Source organism: Sinocyclocheilus grahami, unplaced genomic scaffold, assembly GCF_001515645.1.
Source record: "Sinocyclocheilus grahami isolate Dianchi unplaced genomic scaffold, SAMN03320097.WGS_v1.1 scaffold304.1, whole genome shotgun sequence".
NCBI lineage: Eukaryota > Metazoa > Chordata > Actinopteri > Cypriniformes > Cyprinidae > Sinocyclocheilus > Sinocyclocheilus grahami.
Window position 1 is genome coordinate 1,505,078 of NW_015505483.1, and position 23,221 is coordinate 1,528,298.

Here is a 23,221-nt window from a genome sequence, read left to right on the forward strand (position 1 = left end):
CAGGATCCATTTGTATTCTGAGTTTGTTTTGGAAGTTGCACTCAGAATCCCATTGGCTCAGAAATCACGGGTACATGATGTCTCTGTCTGCTATGCTTCTCAAGCACAAAGACGGAAGAGGAAAGTTTTATTAGACTATTCACAGGACTCTGAATCAATGCAAGTGAGTAATTCTTTCTGATTCTTTTATTGTCCCTGCAGGGTGACAAGGAGGCAGAACTAGGGCTGCCGTTCTCTCCACTGTGTGACCGGAAAGCTACCATGATTGCCCAGTCTCAGATAGGTACAGTAGAGCTAACAAACACACACACGCACACACACACACACGCGATTAAGCGATTACATTTTTAATCTAATTAATTATATTATGTGCCGATTAATTAATCAAATTGATCACAAATTAATCACAATTTTAGCTGAGAAATGATCCTATACAAAAGATAATTTAAGGTTGTTTTAGTTGAGAAAAAGCATTGAATAGACATTACAAAATCTACCTTTAGTAAGAAATATTTTGATTCAACGTTGTATAAATTTGAATAAACAGGTATTATGTTTTTTTTAAAGAATATTGAAATATGAAATTATTTTTTTAAATTTGAACAGTATTGGTCAAGACAGAGCAACTGATACAGATTTGTATCTTTGTAAAATGAATAATATATTGTTTTTTATCTCCCTGTATTTTTTTATGTTTTCTTGTGCTTTTATATATTTTGTTTAGATTTTTTTTAAATTTGGAAATTGTCATTTACAGAATGATAATAAAAACAACAACAAAAGTAAACAATAAAATAAAAAAGTTATATATAGTTATATATAAAGTTAGAAATGCTAAATAACTTTTTTGCAAGATGATAACGATGCCACTAATTAACATCAATGTATTCTATGCAAAATGTGCATATTTGTGCACAGTATACATATTATAATACTGTAGAAATATTACAGTATAAGAGACTAATATGAGAGAACAATATTTTACTATTCTGTTGTGAACATATCCATACAGACGTGCCTTTAGTGCCGTCATGCTCAGCTCTTTGCTGCCATCAAGAGGCTGCTGAGGCAATTACAAGCTCTCTTGTAATATTTAATGGAGCTCATAAAATAAATGTGTTTTGATTTAATGACACAATAACTAAAGGCGTCTTGATTGGATCAAAAAGCCATTATTGCTAATGAGTTTCTAGCTGGTAAATAATTAACAAAGGTTTCTAAACAAATACCATTTTTTTCTTCAAAGGGTTCATCGATTTCATCGTCGAGCCCACGTTCTCTGTTCTGGTCGACACCACAGAGAAGATCATTAGTCCTCTCATAGAGGAAGCTGTCAAATCTGGGGGTGTCCGCAGGTCAAGGTGAGGTGATGGTCATGTGTTCATCATGGTAAAGGTGTTTGATTGAGAGATGATAATCTGTGTGTAATCTGCTGTTGCGGTGCAGTTTGACGGGTCGGGGCTCGGCTGCGGTGGTGGAGGCAGTACAGAGACACAGCGGTCGGGGTTCGACTGATGAGCAGGGAGGCACTACAGATTACTCACTGGGCGGCATCGACCTGAAACGAGTCCGACACCTGCTCTCTGAGATCATCCAGAACAACAAGGAGCGCTGGAAAGAGCTGTCTGTTCAAGGTCTGCACACATCTGATTGTGTTTCTATCCCCTATTCACTAACAAAATAAATACATAATACATCAAATATATATTTTTTTATTTTATTAAATAAAATAAATTGCCTCCAAATATATTTACATTTAAATAAAATTGTAAAATGTTAATAAAATAATAAATAAAATAAAACAATAAAATATTTGTATTTATATTTTATTTAATTTTGTATAAAAGTATATATTTTATTTTATTATTAAATATTAAAATACACATTGTTTTATGACTTATGTATAGTTTTCAAAAATTGAAAAAAGACTTTGTTAGCTTATGTGCCAATTTTTAAATTTTATTTTATATTTTATTTTATATTATTTTATTTTGTTTTGTTTTAGTTTTTATTTAAGCCACTGTAACCAGACAAAAAAGTCAAAAGTTGCTGTTTACATAATATATGTATGTGTACTGTGTATATTTATTATGTATATATAAATACACACACATGCATGTATATATTTCAGAAAAAAAATTTATGTTTATATATTAAATATATTTATTTATAATATCAATTATATGAATATAAATATAGACGTAAATATTTTCAAATTACTGTATGTGTGTGTATTATATATACATAATAAATATACACAGAACACACACTTATATTATGCAAACAAAAACGTTTATTTTGTATGTGATTAATCGTTTGACAGCACTAGTATTTATATATACACAATAAATATACACAGTACACACACACATAGTATGTAAACATCAACTTTTATTTTGAATGCGAGTAATCGTGGTTAAAGGTGGGGTAAGTGATTTTTCAAAAATGCTTTATAAAACTGATTCGGGCCGACTAGCAAAACAAACTTGTAGCTAATCAGCAGTAAGGGGCATGTCTACTCATGATGTGGAGGAGAGAGAGTTCAGTGCACATGACGGACATTAGCGAGCCGAGCGACAGAAAGATAGAGATGGCGGATAAAAAAACAAAAGAGGAAAACGTCTGCGGAACAAAAGAAGGCTTAAGGCAAGAAGTAGGACCCATGTAAATATCGGATCAGCTTTCCAGTGCTGGAGAGAACTCAAGGAGCGGAAGGCCTGCAATCGGACGCCGAGGTTGCTTTGTTTCTTCTCGATAGGTGAGTAACACCGTGTCTGCTCCGCAACAGCTAAAGTCTGTCTAGTACACTGGACACGACAAAGCGACTGTTGAAAATCATTAGAAATTTGTGTCAATACGTCATGAATAGAACGCAGCAGCAGTTTTCTGTCGGGGATTTGTCGTATCGTGCCACACTGCATCCAGTGTAGACCATAGATATGTATATATATCTATGATGTAGACAGCATCACTGATTATAATGAGTTCTATAGTATTTTGTCACACTGCACCACTCGCGTCCGGTGTAGACATGGTGTAACATAGGTTTTGCTTTGTTTCACAGAACTAATAGTTGCCTGGGTTGTGTAAGTATGTGTGGGGCAGAGCTATCAAAATAGGGGCGAGACCCTTTTGGGGTAGGGGCGTGTTTGTTTCGGTGATTTCAAATGTCAACATTGGCTACCAGAAATCGCTTACCCCACCTTTAATCGTTTTGCAGCTCTAATTAGCATTATGCCACAAATTCTTGAACTTAACTTCTATTGCATTCTTTCAAAATATAACAACTCTTCCACAGACACATGACCCCTTTGCTTGTTACACTGTAAAAAAAATAAAAAAAAAATATTGTTTGTCTTTCTGCTTCAAAATTCCCTGTTCATTTCAGTGTTACTTGCTGATTCTGTCATTATTCTTGAAATGTAATTGTAATTTCTGAGTGAAAATGTTTTTTCCACCATTTTTCCCCCTATTGAATAGTGACCCATCATTTGTGTTTGTTGAGATATAGTGCCCAGGATAACATACTGTCCTATAGCTGATCTCACTTCCTGTCTCTTCCCAGAGTTGGCCAACAAACAACACGAGAGAATGTCAGACCTGGAAGAGGAGCCCATGAGAAACACACAAGTCACACTGTCCTGCAGCAGTCCAGCCAGAGGGAGTCACGACTTGGAGTCAAAGTCCCTGAACGAACTGAACAATACGGACTCCACTCACTCTTCCCAGGACTCTCTGGACCAGAGTTCCCAGTCCCCAACAGAGGGACCAGGCAACAGCTCAGAAACTCTGCCTTGGAACGGCAAAAGCGCCTGACGTCCCACGGACGGTGCCAAGCCTGAATGTTTTTAATCAGAAACAGGATGATGTCCATAGCATTGTCCTCATTGTATTGTAATGCTATTATACTCTCGGGCTCAGAGGGCTAATTGTGCAGACGGATGCGCAGAATGTCCACGCAGCACATCGTAGAGATGGTAGTGTGCAGTGTTGTCATTGCGACTGTGTTATTGCTGGAGACAGACCTCTATCGTCCCCTTGAGGAGGATTTAGCGAGTCCCTGAAACCAGGGGTTAAAGTGTTTTTCATCGCTACGATGGATTTCCGTCAGTTCATAAAAACAGTCACTTGCTTCATTCCTGAATGATTCAGCTGTTCGCACGAATCAATTGAATGAATGATTCAGTGATCAAATCAGTGACTTGCCGCCACCTGCTGGCGGGTTTAGTTTAATTTTTAGCAGATAATTTCAGTCAGGAGCGCTTGTCCTCCTAATTAAAAAATTTAGGAGCACCTTTTGATCAATAATCAAAAATTCTGATAAAAAATTTCCCTTCCTAATACGAGGTGACATTTGACTCCTTAAAGTGACATACAGGAGTATTTTCTTTTTACCTTCATAATGGCAACATTTTCATCTGTCAAATTCAAAAATGTTAACATTTCTATTTAAAACAATATAATAAGTAGAAAAAGACAAATAAGTTCCCCTTCAGTCGGTCACTCGCGACGTCACGTCGGATGACCGACGAATTGGGGATTCGTTCCCTCTTTCAGGTAACGAGGGTTACATACGTAACCGAGACGTTACCAATCATATGAAATTAGTATTAATTAATTTATACTACAGAGGTGGCACAGAAGAAGATGAAATTTGCTTGTAGGTCCATTTCCTGACATTTAATGAGGCTCAGAGGTGGCATGAGTGCAATTAAATTCATAAATTCATGTAGAGATTAATGTTTTAAATATACAATTTTGAATACAGAAATATGAAATGATTTAAATAACTGAAATTATAGGCTAAAAATGAAACTAAATCCGCGAGCAGGTGGCGGCAAGTCACTGATTTTATCACTGAATCATTCATTCAATTGATTTGTTCGAACGGCTGAATCATTCAGGAATGAAGCAAGTCTTTATGAACTGAAGGAAATCTGTCGTAGCGACGAAACACTTTAATCCCTGTGAAACGCAACGCTACCTATTTGCTTCCTGAGCTTTATTCCTGTTTGGCCAATTATTATTTTATTTTATTTTTTTGTAAAATGTTTTTCTTTTCTCTCTTTTTTTTTTTTTTGTTTGTAGACTGTCATTATTTATTAAAGATTATGCAGTTACACTTTGCACCATAATTAGTTTCAGTATTTTATTCTCGATACGGTCATGCTTACCGGCTCTCTGCTGCACATTAGGACAGAAAGGCTGGAAAATTATACTTCATTCTGGCATGACATGTCTCTGTGGACTTATGAATGTTATTCCCTCCAATTTCCAGAACAATCCATAAAGAGCATTTCTTTTATTGTCGCATGACACGTATAGTGTGCAGCTGTAAAATTTTAGTAGAACATGCCGCCTATTAAATCATGAGCCGATTTTTTAACGGTAGAAGTGCATGTCCTCAAAGGGGCATTATTTCATTTGAACAAACCACATTCTCCAAATGAACAAAACTGTGTCCCTTTAAATCCATACAGTATTATAGTACATAGCAGTGTCTAAATAAATGTTACATACATTGGCTGTGTTCGGATGGAATACTAGCTTACTACTCACCGAATACTGTGCAGTATATAGTGTTTAAATTGTGAAACAGAATGCATTATGTAACAGTTTAAAGGAATATGCTCTGTTTAGTGTTAAAAAGTTTTAGTCTAATGTTAGAAATTGCTAATATTGCATTAGTTTCATGATACACTGGAAATGAAGGGGTCAAATCAAGCAATTTGGCAAATGTGGTAAATCATTTGGGTATTCCATGTATACTGTGCCCTGTATACATACTGTATACTGAGAAACAGTAATAGTATGCTTTTCTGAACGCAGCCGTTGTGCATTACACTGTTCTTCAGAATCTCAGAACATTCATGAGGTACTAAACATGTGCTACCAAATCACTGTATCATGTTTTATAACTTTATGTGAAAATACTGATCTTTTTTTTTTCAGTATATATGACATAAACCACCCAAAATAAGATTTTTGTCATTTGTATCTCTTTTAAGGTCTGATGTAACACTGCTGCTTTCACACTCACACGCATTTTGAAAAGCACATTCGAGATCAGTGTCTGTTAAATTGTAGAAAGTACGTTTATTTAAAGTTTATTAAACCGAAAAGCTTCAAAAACAGAATACTGCATTTCATTTATCAGTCAGGGATGACAGAAACACCTATAGAATATCTTTTGAAATCAACTCCTCAATGCCTTTCAGATTAAATTGATCTAAAGAATTGTTTTATAACGATTCATTTCTTGAAGAAACAAGAACCATATTTTTTTTTTTTTGCGTTGATATTTTCATTTCAATCGAGCACAATTAAACAATAAACAAGGCTTAGAAACAGAAACTTAGAAATGTACAGATGTATTATACAGTTTCACTTTTTCTTGCATTAATACGAATTATAAAGGGGATTTTCATTATAATGAAAATGAAATCATGCACACAAAAAAAATAAAAACTACATTAGATTTTTTGGTTGAAATGTACCTACATTTCTTAACAGTTTTTGTGAGATTTGCCTATAATTGTTTAGCCTTTCTTTATAATTATGCTACTAAAGTCAACAATGAGATGTTGAAATGTACGTTTTGTAATTCATACAATATATTTTTGGAAATACATGTTTCACAAATTTACTCAAACAAACAAAAAATAAAATTGCCCTGTCATTTCATAAAAACAACTCTTTCTGACAGTATTAGAACACATTAATGCAGGCTGATTATTTTTTGGGGGAAAAAATGTGTGTGTATATGTGTGTTGCAGAAGATCTAAAATACTCTAATCATGTTAGCATGTACAGAATCAAGCTTTAACTCCATGTATAATGCCCACTTTTCAGATACTCATGTCAGGGAGCCGGTGGGCTGTACAACAGCCGTGTGGGACTTCAGAGTCACGTCTGCATACAAAACAGCCATATTCCTACAAAAATATTACTTTTATTCCTGTTTGGCCAATTATTATTTTATTTTATTTTTTTGTAAAATGTTTTTCTTTTCTCTCTTTTTTTTTTTTTTGTTTGTAGACTGTCATTATTTATTAAAGATTATGCAGTTACACTTTGCACCATAATTAGTTTCAGTATTTTATTCTCGATACGGTCATGCTTACCGGCTCTCTGCTGCACATTAGGACAGAAAGGCTGGAAAATTATACTTCATTCTGGCATGACATGTCTCTGTGGACTTATGAATGTTATTCCCTCCAATTTCCAGAACAATCCATAAAGAGCATTTCTTTTATTGTCGCATGACACGTATAGTGTGCAGCTGTAAAATTTTAGTAGAACATGCCGCCTATTAAATCATGAGCCGATTTTTTAACGGTAGAAGTGCATGTCCTCAAAGGGGCATTATTTCATTTGAACAAACCACATTCTCCAAATGAACAAAACTGTGTCCCTTTAAATCCATACAGTATTATAGTACATAGCAGTGTCTAAATAAATGTTACATACATTGGCTGTGTTCGGATGGAATACTAGCTTACTACTCACCGAATACTGTGCAGTATATAGTGTTTAAATTGTGAAACAGAATGCATTATGTAACAGTTTAAAGGAATATGCTCTGTTTAGTGTTAAAAAGTTTTAGTCTAATGTTAGAAATTGCTAATATTGCATTAGTTTCATGATACACTGGAAATGAAGGGGTCAAATCAAGCAATTTGGCAAATGTGGTAAATCATTTGGGTATTCCATGTATACTGTGCCCTGTATACATACTGTATACTGAGAAACAGTAATAGTATGCTTTTCTGAACGCAGCCGTTGTGCATTACACTGTTCTTCAGAATCTCAGAACATTCATGAGGTACTAAACATGTGCTACCAAATCACTGTATCATGTTTTATAACTTTATGTGAAAATACTGATCTTTTTTTTTTCAGTATATATGACATAAACCACCCAAAATAAGATTTTTGTCATTTGTATCTCTTTTAAGGTCTGATGTAACACTGCTGCTTTCACACTCACACGCATTTTGAAAAGCACATTCGAGATCAGTGTCTGTTAAATTGTAGAAAGTACGTTTATTTAAAGTTTATTAAACCGAAAAGCTTCAAAAACAGAATACTGCATTTCATTTATCAGTCAGGGATGACAGAAACACCTATAGAATATCTTTTGAAATCAACTCCTCAATGCCTTTCAGATTAAATTGATCTAAAGAATTGTTTTATAACGATTCATTTCTTGAAGAAACAAGAACCATATTTTTTTTTTTTTGCGTTGATATTTTCATTTCAATCGAGCACAATTAAACAATAAACAAGGCTTAGAAACAGAAACTTAGAAATGTACAGATGTATTATACAGTTTCACTTTTTCTTGCATTAATACGAATTATAAAGGGGATTTTCATTATAATGAAAATGAAATCATGCACACAAAAAAAATAAAAACTACATTAGATTTTTTGGTTGAAATGTACCTACATTTCTTAACAGTTTTTGTGAGATTTGCCTATAATTGTTTAGCCTTTCTTTATAATTATGCTACTAAAGTCAACAATGAGATGTTGAAATGTACGTTTTGTAATTCATACAATATATTTTTGGAAATACATGTTTCACAAATTTACTCAAACAAACAAAAAATAAAATTGCCCTGTCATTTCATAAAAACAACTCTTTCTGACAGTATTAGAACACATTAATGCAGGCTGATTATTTTTTGGGGGGAAAAATGTGTGTGTATATGTGTGTTGCAGAAGATCTAAAATACTCTAATCATGTTGGCATGTACAGAATCAAGCTTTAACTCCATGTATAATGCCCACTTTTCAGATACTCATGTCAGGGAGCCGGTGGGCTGTACAACAGCCGTGTGGGACTTCAGAGTCACGTCTGCATACAAAACAGCCATATTCCTACAAAAATATTGCTTCTGTCAGAGAAAGTTACATCAAAGCCCGAGCTCTTTCCACATGAAGTGATCAAAAATAATGTGGCAGGATGTGATTGGCTTCGCAATCCTCCCCATGTATTGCTAAATCATCTGCGGAGCACGAGTTTTCTTTCGCTTTCATATTACAACTCATGATGAAATACAACTACATTAAAGTTAATATTAAGAAATAAATCACAATATGAGAGAATGTACCGTGGGGACAAAAAAGTTTGAGATCACTACTAAAAAAGCCTCTATTTTGCATATATATATATGCACACACATAAAGTTTCAAAGTTTGCAGTCTCACCATTTGGACCTCTTAGTACTTGTGTAAATGGATTCATTTACTGCACATAAAAAACTACTGCGAAATTGGCTCTCAAACTATTTCCACTTGGATAAGAAAAACAAAAAAGGTTAACTAGTGCTGGGCAACGATTAATCGCATCCAAAATAAACGTTTTTGTGTACATAATATATGTGTGTACTGTGTATATTTATTATGTATATTTAAAGACACAGGCATACAGTATATATTTAGAAAATATTTACATGTATATATTTATATTCATATAATTTATATCATGTATAAATATATTGAATATATAAGCATAACATATTTTTCTTAAATATATACATGCATGTGTGTGTATTTATATATAATTCATTAATATACACAGTACACACACATATATTATGTACACAAACACTTTTATTTTGGATGCGATTAATTGTTGCCCAGCACTATAAAAAACAGTTGCCAAACAATATTATAAATGACGTCACTTTCTCATGTAATTCAAGCAGTGTTACTCTGTCTGACTGTCTTTCCATTCCCCGCTGTTCTCCTCCTCCTCCTGGAAAAGTGAAGAAGGGTCTGTCTGGTTTTTCAGCATCTTTACCCCTGTGAAAAGAACAAGATTTGGGCAAGAGTAAACTATTCAGCTTTCCATAACAGGTGTGACTCTTAAACCATCCAACAGCTTATAGTGGCCTAATGGTTAGAGAGTCGGACTCGTAACCCAAAGGTTGCGGGTTCGAGTCTTGTACCGGCAGGGATTGTAGGTGGGGGGAGTGAATGTACAGTGCTCTCTCTACCTTCAATACCATGACTGAGGTGCCCTTGAGCAAGGCACCGAACCCCCAACTGCTTCCTGGGTGCTGTGGCGAAAAATGGCTGCCCACTGCTCCGGGTGTGTGTTCATGGTGTGTGTGTGTGTTCACTGCAGTGTGTGTGTGCACTTTGGATGGGTTAAATGCAGAGCACTAATTCTATGGCCAAATATGGGTCACCATACTTGGCCACATGTCATGTCACTTTATATGAACTCTGGACCTTATCAACAATAGGCTATATGAACAACCCGATGTCAATCCCCTTTGTTCTCGCGCTAGATTACCTGGCTTTAACCACAGTGACAGTGAATATAGCTGCATCCGAAAATCGCTGCTTTATGAGGCAATGACTTTGCAGGCAGCGTTTTTTGCACGTGTTTTTTTGTAGATCCAATGATCTACAACAAAATAGAACGAGTTTTGGTGATAACTAAACGAATATTTAATTACTATAATACTGATTTCTGCTAGAAATAACATCAAAAGTGCAAAAAGATAGTCTGAACTGACCACCAAACGCAACTTTCAGACGCCATCTTTATTTATTTTTTTTAGCTCGACAGTCATGGAATGGAACGCACAGGATTGTGGGATATCGAAGACAGCGAAAGATACATCTGCCTTCAAAATTCGATCAGAAGAAGGTACCTCCGGAGACAGGAAGTAAAGCAGCATTTTTGAGCTTTCGGACGCAGCCTATATTAGATGAGGACGTCGATAACAGTAGAAATGATTTTCTTAGTTTACTCAACACGAGTGCAGCAGTCAAATTTTAGTTAACCGATAGCAGAACAAACTGAGTAAGTTAGCAATCGGATTATTTGAGAATATATCGTAAAACTGAGGGAAGCAGCGACTGCTCATATCTCCAAACTGTAAGTTACCTAAACTACAAATGGACCTTTATCACACTTTCTATATCCGGTAAGTGAAGCAGTGTATCGCCACTTCCGGTCCCGTTGTAGCACAGTCAAAACTAATAGGAGACTCCTCACTTTCGCCGGTGTTACTGCAGACACACTGCCTCAGTTTTCACGATTTCCTGTCACAACACGGATGAGATGCCTGGGATGAATTAAGGTCCTATAAGTTAGCAATCGGATTATTTGAGAATATATCGTAAAACTGAGGGAAGCAGCGACTGCTCATATCTCCAAACTGTAAGTTACCTAAACTACAAATGGACCTTTATCACACTTTCTATATCCGGTAAGTGAAGCAGTGTATCGCCACTTCCGGTCCCGTTGTAGCGCAGTCAAAACTAATGGGAGACTCCTCACTTTCGCCGGTGTTACTGCAGACACACTGCCTCAGTTTTCACGATTTCCTGTCACAACACGGATGAGATGCCTGGGATGAATTAAGGTCCTTCTAAAATATTTTGTGGGAGCACGTTTGCGTGGAGTAACGTAACTGTTATGCATTTCGAAACTGAGGATGTTTAGGGCTACATCTCATATCACCTGTCGAAATGTTCCTATTAATATATTTCCCTTCCAAATGTGCATTCTGAATAAATACATTTATTTCCCAACTAACTTGCCGCAATGTTAATTAACAATGTTTTTCTCTTACTGATCATATTTCATACCTGTTTAAATTTTTTTTATGAATTTGACTGATAAACACTCTTACAAAAATTTACCATGGTTTTACTATATTAAATATATAGAAACCATGTTTTTTTCCCGCGTACTGATTTCCATTTTGTATTGCCACAGTTTTGGGTCATTCTTACTATTCGGTGCCATTTCAGCTTGGTAGCTGGTTTCCATAATTGTTTTTTTTTATTTTCATGATGTAATCATTTTGTCTGAAGAAAATATATTGGTCCAGCTCAGGATATTATTCTTTAATATTTTTTCACGAAATTCTTCACACGTGCAAGGGCTAAATGTCCACCCTGTTACAAGACATTCTCATCTCGATTAACAAGTGTTTTGAATGCACAGTTATTGTAATATTTACATATATCTGCAAATTTATTTTTAACAAAGTGTTCATAATCAGGCATTATCTTGAAAAAAGTTGTATTTTTGAGACACAGCGTAATTTCAACACATTTCTTTTAGAATAAAAATACATTTAAATGGAATTTTGGAACCATTTTAACTTATTTAATTTTACCATTTTATTCCCTACAAGTAACCACAAAGATATGCATAACATTTGTTGAACTTATTTTAGTACTATCCAAAAAACACTGAGGTAACAGGGTGGACAGGACATAACAGGGTGGACATCACACCACTAAACAACAGTATATTTCAACATGTTGCCTAATACATATTGTCACAATTTACAATCACTACAACAGATAAATGGTTCTGTATATATAATGTATAAGTTGTTCTTATGCCTATTATTATAAGATCTAATTTGTTATGCTGTCCCTTTATTAGGCTACAAAATAGGTTTATCATTATATTTTACTATTGGAAGTTTATATATTTAGAAAACATTATTTTGCTCTCTCTTACACACACACACACATCACACAGACTCACATATCCCTATTGTTATGGGTTCATGCCATAGGCGTAATCGTTTTTCTGCTGTACAAATTGTATTTTCTATATCATTACCCTAACACTACACCTAAACCTACCCCTCACACTAAACTACAGTTATTGTAGGTTTTCAAAACACTACATTCTGTATGACTTAGAACATAAGCTGTTTTCATCATGGGAACCAAATAAATGTCTCCACAAGATCAAAGTCTACTGTTATTACTATACCTGTGTGGGAACATTTGGACCCCATAATGCAGGGAATACCAGTACACACACACACACAGCATGTAGACACGAACACACACCACACACACACACACACACACACACACACATTGTAATGGAAAAGTCAAGACCATTTATGACAGTTTCTACCTAATCAACAAAGCTGAATTTTAACAACTTATTTTTTCTTCTTCCTTCCTTTATGTCCTTTCTCCACCTCCCCTTCTTTTTATTGAGGTATATCTGCCTTCTTTCAGGGTGTGAGTCACAACGAGCCCTGTAGCGTCGCTGCTTTTCTGCAGCAGACAACAGCGCCATTTCCTGACAATTACATGCATACTATTTAAGCAACTCTTTCTTGTAAATGCATAATAAATTAATTATAAGTACCAATACATGCTTTAAACACTTATGTCATTTTTACATCAAATGTTACAATATGTCCACCCTGTTACAGTGCAAAACAGTAACAGGGTGGACAGTAACAGGAGGGACATTTTATCCTAAAGTCAGCTATTGTTACTCGTGATAAACAACAAGCTAGTCCATAGTGATCACAGAGGAAGATTTTTAACCTGTTTATTAATCAAAATTACAAAAAAAGTATCAGTTTCCATTAGAAATAAGCATAACAGAGTGGACATGTTATGCATTACCACATCAGTGAATCATTATAAAACACAAAAAAAGGGTGAATTAAATATTAACTACTCTGCTTCTTGTAGATAGCTGCCACCAAAAAGTGTTATACTTCCTTAGAATCGTGTTATTAGATAAACATTCAAGGGTTGTGTTCAGAGGGACTTTTCATCAGAGTAACAGGGGGGACATTCAATTCAGGAACACAATATCTTTTAAAGACTTTAAGCATTAAAAATGTATAAATAACTAAAAATATATTTTGTTGAGGAATATTATAAATAAGAATATACAACAATGTTGAAAAATTGGAATTTGTTTGATTTTTATTATATTTGTTGCTGAAGTTATGCAAGCTTACTTGGGGACATGGCATTTTAGCCTACTTGCACTAAAATAAGAGTAATTATTTTTAATTAATTAATTTTAAGGACATATTTATTGTGTTTGATTGTAGAGGGGCAGTAACCTTGTAAGATTAGCATTCAGAAACAAGAATTAACCCATTTTTACACAAAATATACCACATTATGTCATGGGGACTCAAATGGCACCGGATACTAGGAATGACCCTTTTACTACACATACCATGGTTAATTTTCGTAAGAGCAGTGTATTAAAATAGATGAATGAATGCGAGGGCATTGCCTTCAAGAAATTTAACGATGTTGGACATTTTGGCTAATTCATCTTAAACAGTATATAACGCGTTGACAGCATGACTTTGAATATTAATTACGAATTTTGGCATAAATATTACATACAGTGAAATGACTGTCAATGAAAAATGACAGAATAATGATTAAAATTGAATACAAATGAATACATATGTTCATTTTGATCTTATTCATCAGGTCTCGCACACAATGCAGCACTTAGTGATGGGAAGTTCGGCTCTTTTCAAAGATTCGGCTCTTTTGACTCGGCTCCCTTAGAAGGGCCGGCTCTTACGGCTCCCAAATGGCTCTTTATTTAGTATCACTTTGAGCCTTCTATTTTAGCCCAATTTAGCAACTGTGAATGGTTTGTGTGTTGGTAAGCAATTTTTTATTCAGTGTTTTCATTTTTTTCGTGACACAGATAGGCTACTATTATGTAGCATTTTAATAAACTTTAATAATAACACTTTAGTCTTTAGGGCAGGTTGGCATTCAGAAATATCAGATGCCTCAGCTTGGATGTGCTGATGCGATTTCTCCTCTCTGTGATTATTTGTCCTGTTTTTGAGAAGACTCTCTCTGAGGGGACCGATGTTGCAACAAATTGCAGTGTCTTTCTACCTTAACCAACACGCTTGCGTTTAAATCCGGCTCCCCTGTCCCTCTCTGTCGCTCTGTGTACCTGGCCTGGACCACTACACTCGCTATCTTCAGAGCTTGTGTCCCCATTCCTTCTTTCACATAATGCTATGAACCTAGTCTGTCCTCCCATGTGATTAGCCATATGTGTATTTTTTATAATTTTTTTGTAACGAAAAAATAGAAGGCTCCGGTTGAAGATTCGGCTCTCCCCGATGGCAGTCGGCTCTTCTCGTTCGTTACAAAGAATCAGCTCTTAGAGTAATCAATTCCGCTGTGATAAAGGTCCATTAAAACGTGGACAGTGGGTGGACAGTGACTATGCGAGAAAATAGAACTGTGTGTGAATGAACACCACCGTTCAAAAATTCGGGGTAAGAAAGATTTATAAAACATTTTTATACAGCACGGATGCATTAAATGTATCAAAAGTGACAAAAGAGTTGAAAACATGTACAGTCACAAACAATATCTATTTCAAGTCAATTCTGTTATTTTGAACTTCCTATGTATGAAAGAATCCTGAAAGAAAATGTAGCATAGTTTCCACAAAAGTATTAAGCAGCACAACTGTAAGAATTTTTTCTTTAGCAGCAAATCAGCATATTGCAATGATTTCTAAAGGATCATGTGACACTGAAGACTGGAGTAATGATGCTGAAAATTCATCTTTGCCATCACATGAATAAATTATATTTTCAAATTCTATTAAAGTTTTTAATAATATTATAATTGAATAATATATATATATATATTATAGATTATAATAACTGTAATAATATTTCACAATATCACTATAGTTTATTACTGTTTATTACTGCATTTATTTTATCAAATAAATGCAGCCTTGGGGAGCAAAAGAGAAAAAGAAAAAAAAATCCCAAACTTTCGAACAATAGTGTACTGTACATTCAAAATACAGGACTGAGTGTATTCTGCTGCTTTCTGAATGTGACATTGAATTCTCTTTTGGTCAAGCATCTTTTTGCTGAATTCAAAAGACCGACACAAATCAATGGACCATCAAATCATTATAATATGCAAATCATGGTGAAAGCTTTTCCTACATGTCATGTTTCCGCAGTATTATGCATTATGTGTTCATGATCTGATCCTACCAGGGACGAAGGGTGGCTGGTGCTGGTACGGTGTGTCTTTGCGTCGTGGTGACAGGTCTCCGGGTTCCTCAGACAGTGTGTCCAGGTGTTTCTGAGAGAGTCTTGGAGGATGATGACTCTCTTGTTCCTCTTGCTGGCTATCACTGTGCTCTCTACCTGCAGGACGAACACAGCGTGAGTCCCAGCATGCACCTGTCCCAGTGTGACCTGACTTACCCATCTAGAGCCAGTTGACTAGACAAAGGTAGTTCAAAGGTTGATTGTGATCATCTCGATGCAGAAGAGTATAGACAATTAGGAGGTTATGATAAGCCCTGGTGAAGCATGTTTTTTTTGAGCAAACACAACTGCAGAATGATTCCTTTCATCTGGACAAGCTTGTTGGCCACCTTTGTAATGCACTTGCTCATTAAAAAATAGACAAAGTTACTGCTCATACCTAGTTTAATGGGGAAACACCAACATTTCCTAATGCCCAAAACTGTTATGTTGTTGCGACATTTCCAAATCAGCAATAAAATCTGACATGGATCACATTTTGAATAGTCTCTTTTAAAGTTACAAAAAAAGCATGCCTTTATTGAAAAGTTTTTTTCCAATTATTTTTGTATGTGGTTTGCTGCTGCTAGTATGCACAGAAATGACATACTTCACCTTTAAGCCTCATGACATGTCTTATAGCAAAATAATGCATAGCGTGCTGCAAGGATGACATATTTTTGTAGGCCAAGACCTAGAAATTAATTTGCGTTTTAGTACTTTTAGATGTTTCCATTGTCCTGAAGTCGGTGCATTTTATGAAGGGGTTTTTGGTTAATTGGATAAGATAAGGTTTGTGGTTAACACAAGATCAGTTTTATTCTACAACATAAAATACATCAGTAATACCTCCTTGTGATTTAAAAAAAAAGTTTTTACTTGTCTTGAAAAAGCTGGTTGCAAACAAGTGGCTAAATGGAACTTCTGAAGTTGTCAAGGACATTAAACATCATCCCAACAAAGAGGTAAGCTCATTGACTCAGTAGTCACTTTTACAATCACGCTGTTTATATTCACGCTCTTGCAAACTATTCTAACTTAAACTTTCATTGATTGTTTTTAAAATAAAGATTGAAATAATTGCCGAAACTTAATGGTGGTGACATTGGTGTAGTTTATAGTCTAGCTTTTTACTTCAAAAAATGTTTCATTTGTGAAGATGAACAAATCATGTAAGAATTATAAACTTTTTTTCGGTCACAGATCTGCAATAATCTAAAAGCCAATGGGAAAATCCTATTGGGTTTTTGTTGAGGGAATCAGGGTGATGCTAACTTACTAAAATGCCTACCGAAATACGTCATCACTGCAGCGCTCTATTCAGTCTTCATTTATTTATCTAAGATTGGGACATTTTGGAAGTGGGAGATGAAAAAGCAAAAGCACAGTAACATTAGATAAACAGCACTTACTCAAAATGATTTACTTCATTCCTTATTTTTTTTATTTCAAGCTCCAAAAAAAGTTTATTTCACTGTCTCTACTTTAAAATTTTAATAATGTTGACTAGACTTTCACGGTTTTTATACGACTGGCGATTTCACAGATATACATATTGGAAATATTTCAAATGCCATTTTATCAAATAGAAAAACAAACAGGACATATCATTTTAGTACAGAGTTCAAAAGTGAAGAACAAGCATTTCACTTCACACAAATAAAACTGATTAAAGGAAGTCACCACTGGAACTTTGAAAGAGGTGAGAAAGTACAATGCGTGTTTTTAGAGAAAGCAGAAAGTCTTCTTATTCAGAGTCCAAAGAGTGGAGGGGACAGTACATGTTTAGGAAGGGTCTGCGGTGTGCCAGGTACGTTACTACGGCTATCGAGAGACAGATGAAGGACTGCTCAAGTTTTTCTGCTCACTTCCTGAGGTGTCTGCTGTGTCTCCTGTATATGAATATACAAAACAATGGTAGTAATAATATTCAAAATAATAATAGAACAAAAATAAGAATTTAACAAAAAGTGGAGGAGAGACAGAGACAAAAAAAAGTCTTGTCAGTCAAGTGCAGCAGATCTTCCAACCAAGCAATCAGCTTTTCTTTACATAATCGTACAAAAAAGATAGTTTATGTGAAGGATAAAAGCACTCAAAATTAAATAATTAAATCAATATGTAATTAAACAGAAATGGCATGTACTAATTTATTTTGTATTTTAAAAATAAACAATTAATTAAATCTATTATATGTGCACATTTATTTTGCAATGATAAAATTAATAAATCAATAAATGTACCAATTTAATTTGTAATATTTGATCAAAAAAATTATTGCTCAAAACATTTTCATGATATCCACTGCATAAAATAAACCAATACATTAAATAATAAATTTTTCTTGATAATAGGCCTACTAAAAGTTTGTATTTCCAGCAGGGTTATTATGGTTAACTAAAACTGAAACTAAAATTAAAACCATAAAAATCATAAATCATAAAAATATTTTTGTTACATGAAAAAATATATTTACTGTATATATTTTAGCTCGTTGCCAAGGCAATTTCCCATTTTAATTTAGTTTAACTTGATGTACTAAAATAAAATACAAAATGCTAAAACTTTAACTAAAAAATACAAACTGATTCAAAATATTATAATAAACAATAGTATGATACTATAATTTTTACAATAGTTTACAATAATATGATAGTACTATTGTCTCAATGATACTAGAGTAACACTGGTTTCAAGATATCATTGATAATAATACCAGGCTTCATTTCAAAATTCTTATTGTTGAACCATGATTTTTCATAATTAAATTATTTTCAAAGGTATTATTTAAATGCAGTAGTTTTGTAAAAGTTTTCATTGAATAAATTCGATAATAAATTGAAATCAATTAATGATTTATTTAATTGATTTCATTATTTAATTTAGAGTACATTGGTCCTCCATAACTCTCTGCACAGATTTATTTTAACCTGATTTTAATATATTTACAAGTGAGGGATTGTTACATGTACTTTCCTAGCTACCTGTATATTGTTCAAAGCAACGATATTATCACTGCTTCCCAGTTTTTGTTCTGGACTTACCCCCGGCCCCACTGCTGCCTGGCTGCCCCTCAGTACTGACATAAGACTCATTGCCATTGGGCTCTGAGCTGTTGTGATTGGCCCACTGAGCTTCGTTGGCAAAATGCTGTGCTGTGATTGGACTGGGCGTGTCTGGGCTGTCAGAGAGCCCCGCCTCCTGCTGCTCCTGCCTCTGAAAGTGCTGCTCCACCACCAGCTGCAGCTCTGCACTCAACACAGGACACACAGCACAGCGCCACACAGTGGACACAGGCTATCAGCACAGGCGTGCAGTGTGCGGAACAGTGAGAGACCTCTGAACCCAATCCAAATGTATGACATCAATCAAAGTACACTCAACGGGCGGCTATGAAATGGAAAATGAATGACTTGCGAGATGTATGCATGCTATGTATCTCAAACCAAAAAATTGTTCTAAAAAAAAAGACAAGTATTTAGTCATTAAAAGCATTTATTGCAACTTTTAAATACTATACAGGTTTGTTTCAGAAATTGGGCTTAGGGCTGGGCAATATAGCAAAAATAAAAATAATTTCTTACATAGAGTTTTACTAAAATTAATGATATTTTATATATTAATAATATTTTATATTAGATTATATTAGTAATTTTTATAATATAATAATAAACTTGCTAATGCTATGCTGTTTTGCGCATATTAGCAGGGAGCCACAAGACCAGTAAATATTGTGAAATTACTCTAATGACAAGCTCTTTAGGTAACATAATGGCCAAAAAAATCTCATTAAAATAATAATGATATTCTCAGGGTTGCTTCAGTTTATTTAGTCAGAAAAAAACCCAATGTAAGTATGAAAAATAAAATCATGAATGCTCAATATATCGCCCAGCCCTAGTTGGACTGACATCAGTTTTGATCAACAGCACTATATTTCTTGGTGACGAATCAAAGTAGAGAGCTAATGCACTGCAAAACAAGCGCAACAGATATAGATGAGTTTGTTTCTTCATCAGAACAGATTTGGAGAAATTTAGAATTGCACTACTTGCTCACTAATGGATCCTCTGCAGTGAATGGGTGCCGTCAGAATGAGAGTCCAAACAGCTGATAAAAACATCACAATAATCCACAAGAAATCCATGCTCTCCAGTCCATCTTGTGAAGTGAAAAGGTGTGTTTGTAAGAAACAAATCCATCATTAAGATGGTTTAACTTGAAACAAACTCATCTACATCTTGGATGGCCTGAGGGTACGTTTTCACCAATTTTTCATATATATCTTTAAATATGTTTCCACAAGAAGCCACAAATCTTGAAACAAGGAAATGAATACTCCCCCTCCCCCCCCCTTTTTTTTGCTTCAAATCAAAGTATATAATATTATGATTGATCTAGTTGGTTTAATTCATGGCTTTGAACTCTTAATTGAAGAGTATTTTGAAATCCCAATAGAGAAAGTGAATGGGGAAAACACTCCCGCAATCAAGAGCACTAAAAAGTGGGCGCTCAATAAACCGCTACATGCACTCAGCAGTTTTAGCCTGGAATGAGTTTAGCTCACCACTTTGTCGCTATCCAAAGCAATCTTCTCAAAACTTTTACCAATCTTTTCACCGACAAGAGACCCCTACTTACACAAATGAGGTTCTGACACCATTGAATCATGACTAGCCCACACCAGCACAGCACTCTAGCTTGGCATCACTGCAAATCAGATTGCTTTAGCTGTTTCTGCCCTGCACTGACCGAAAGGATGCTGAGTGTTCATTCAAAACTGCTCTGCCAGGCTGTCCATTTGAGGCCATCTCTCTAGAATGATGCATCTCTCTCTCCTCCCCCCACTCCAATCAATAACTCAAGCTAATGTGAATTTAGCACGTCCATGCCAGGAAATGGCCTTGTCGGACTCCACTGCTCTCCCTCCCCCATCTCATTGTCTTAAAACCTCGACTTTGTCGCAAACGTGGCCTGGCGGACAGTGCACATGTTTCGCCATGTTGCACAGTGGCACTTCAGTGCAGACGACCTGAGTTTGAATCCAGTTTGGGTCATTTCCTGCTCTCTACTGCCCTTGTAATTGGCAAAAAAATAAGCAATTATTAAAATAAACAAACTCTACTCTCAAGATTGCATGTGCACTGATAAAAAGCGATGTCTGAAGAAAAATCTTCACATGTGACATCGCTGGGGTGGCAGGGTTCTTTCAGGTTTTATGAAAGTAAATTTAAGACCTTTTAAAGACCTTTTCAAGACCAAGTAAAGAAAATGTAAGGAATAAATTGAAGGGAACAAAATACGCCAATAAGTTTTCTAAATGTAAATGTCTAGAGTGCACACAATGAGTTGCATTAGCAACACTTCAAAGTTTGAAGATACAACTTTTAACCTTAATTTGATTTTTAAATCAAATGAATTTAATTAATAATGAAATTCTTAAGGCTTAAATAGCTCTGCTCCCAACCACTAAAATACTTTTACTGTAACTTCTGATCACACTGCAATAAAGTGATGTTTCCAGTGCAAATCTAATATTCTAAAATCAAGATAAATTTACTTGAGAAACATAGTGAGAAGAAAAGAAGTCTTGGCTTTTATTTAATCATCAAACTAATCAAAATTAATTGAGTTTATGATTAGAACAAGAAAGAAGACCTGCCAACGGGCTCAGAAAAGTCAACTTAATTAAAAGGGAAAACAAGTTTTCATATCCCATTAACAGATATGTGTTCTTGTTTTAAGCATGAACTCACTTAATTTTGGGAAATTTTTCAGGAAACATGATCATAGCTTAATTTTGCATTTCAAGTAAAAGTATCTTAATTCAAGGATTTTAGATTTTGGAAGATATACATTTTTAGCAATGTTTGCGACATTTAATGCCATGACTTTATGAATTTTAGACTTTCTGCTCTGATTGAAATCCTTTCTAAGGCTTTAATTTGCGGAAGGGTGAATTAAGACTTTTTGAGACATTTCGAGAAACCCTGAGTGGAAACCCCACAAGAAAAGAGAAACAGTGGCCACATACACACTGAAAAATTTTAGGAGTGACAGAATCATTACAAGATTCAACTCTGTATAAACTGCATAAACACAAATAAATCGTAAATAAAATAACTGCAGCTGAAAATCAGGAAGGAGTGAACATTAAATGAAGTGCTATTTGACAGGAAAACTAAAGAATCAAAAATGTAAATAAAATCTGAAAAGCTGTTCACTAGATGTATTGCCTTGATCTGTGCAAAAGACTTTACTTTGAATTAAGTCACTGCTTATAATGGTCAAATCATTAAAAAATTTAAATGAAGAACTATGAATGAACACAGGCAGTGTATTGTATATTGTACAGTGGGTTTAAAGTCTGAGACCACATTGAAAATCAGGCATTCAGAATTTAATTTTAACCCATGGATATACAAATGTTTGGGATTCTTGCATTTTGAAACATTCTAAATAAGAAATGTTTTAAATTTTGCAGTTATTTCTATGCCATTAATCAAATCTGTGACAATGATCATGTGATTCTTAGATGTTCTTTCTTTTGTTGGAGCTCAAGATGCTCTTTTTGGATGATTCTCAAATCATGCTGGGAAAAACTGATGAATCTTCACTAGTGTACTCAGACTTTGGACCTCACTGTCCGTGGTTAAGAGCGGAGGAGCTGTATTAATATCAGCGACTGATCCATAAGCACGCGCAGTGTGAGTAGTCTGTTGAGTGGGCTGCATGTGTGGGTCATTGGATGCAAAACGCCGCCTCCATCAGTGAAATATGTAGTGTGAATATTAATGGTGAAGATGGCATGGCTGAGTAAGTAAGTGTACTGTGGATCATACTGTACACACAGATGGCATAGACATATCATTCCTACTATGCAGTAACTTGTCATTGCATTAATATATTGTTTTATAAAGATTGAAATCATATTAGTAATCACAAATAGGAGGGAATTTTACATAATTTCAATACAAATGAATTTCATAATGTATGCCCCGATAATAAATAACTTATAACATGAAAAAGCTGGAGTATTATTTAGAACTATTTCAAATGTTTCATTAAAAAAAAACATGTTTTCTGATCTTTTTTTTTTTTTTTTTACTGAAAATCAATTTATGGATTCCTTTTCTGTGTCCTGTCCAGTATCACTTTGCATCCTGTTAGTCCTTTGTGAAATCCTTTTAAGTAACAAAAATCAGCTCCTTAATTACATAATACTCCAGAAAGTGACATCATTTTTGAGGGAAAACAGCAACACAAACATCAATAAGTACATGTACCATCAAATAAATAAGTACCAGGGTTATTATCATTAAATAAACCAAAAACTAAAACCATTATATATATATATATATA

At 34.8% G+C, this 23,221-nt stretch overlaps 2 protein-coding genes across 5 annotated transcripts in view; one reads left to right on the forward strand and one right to left on the reverse strand.

Moving 5' to 3' along the window:
- Nucleotides 1–204: 204 nt before the first annotated feature.
- On the forward strand, nt 205–4,108 carry LOC107601385 (calcium/calmodulin-dependent 3',5'-cyclic nucleotide phosphodiesterase 1A-like). Its single transcript, XM_016293551.1, has 4 exons — nt 205–283; nt 1,247–1,361; nt 1,447–1,634; nt 3,566–4,108. The coding sequence occupies exons 1-4, from the start codon at nt 262–264 to the stop codon at nt 3,814–3,816; spliced, it is 576 nt and encodes a 191-aa protein (XP_016149037.1). The 5' UTR covers nt 205–261; the 3' UTR covers nt 3,817–4,108.
- Nucleotides 4,109–9,651: 5,543 nt separating this feature from the next.
- Nucleotides 9,652–23,221, reverse strand: part of LOC107601387 (protein phosphatase 1 regulatory subunit 1C-like) — a 36,783-nt gene continuing 23,213 nt past the window's right edge. For 3 of the 4 annotated variants that reach the window (XM_016293552.1, XM_016293554.1, XM_016293553.1), the window contains 2 exons: nt 18,904–19,107; nt 17,397–17,751 (listed from right to left, as the gene is read on the reverse strand). In XM_016293552.1, the coding sequence (XP_016149038.1) occupies nt 17,684–17,751; nt 18,904–19,107 (272 nt within the window). In that variant the 3' untranslated portion in view covers nt 17,397–17,683. Of the gene's footprint in view, nt 9,813–15,820; nt 15,977–17,396; nt 17,752–18,903; nt 19,108–23,221 lie in introns of those variants that run through there. The other variant, XM_016293555.1, reaches the window with a different exon arrangement.

What these genes read in the sequence shown, in the direction of transcription:
- LOC107601385 (XM_016293551.1), top strand. Translation starts at nt 262, where the DNA reads ATGATTGCCCAGTCTCAGATAG. An exon ending in GATTGCCCAGTCTCAGATAG is followed by an intron (nt 284 to 1,246) that starts GTACAGTAGAGC and finishes TTTTCTTCAAAG; the next exon opens with GGTTCATCGATTTCATCGTC. An exon ending in GAAAGAGCTGTCTGTTCAAG is followed by an intron (nt 1,635 to 3,565) that starts GTCTGCACACAT and finishes GTCTCTTCCCAG; the next exon opens with AGTTGGCCAACAAACAACAC.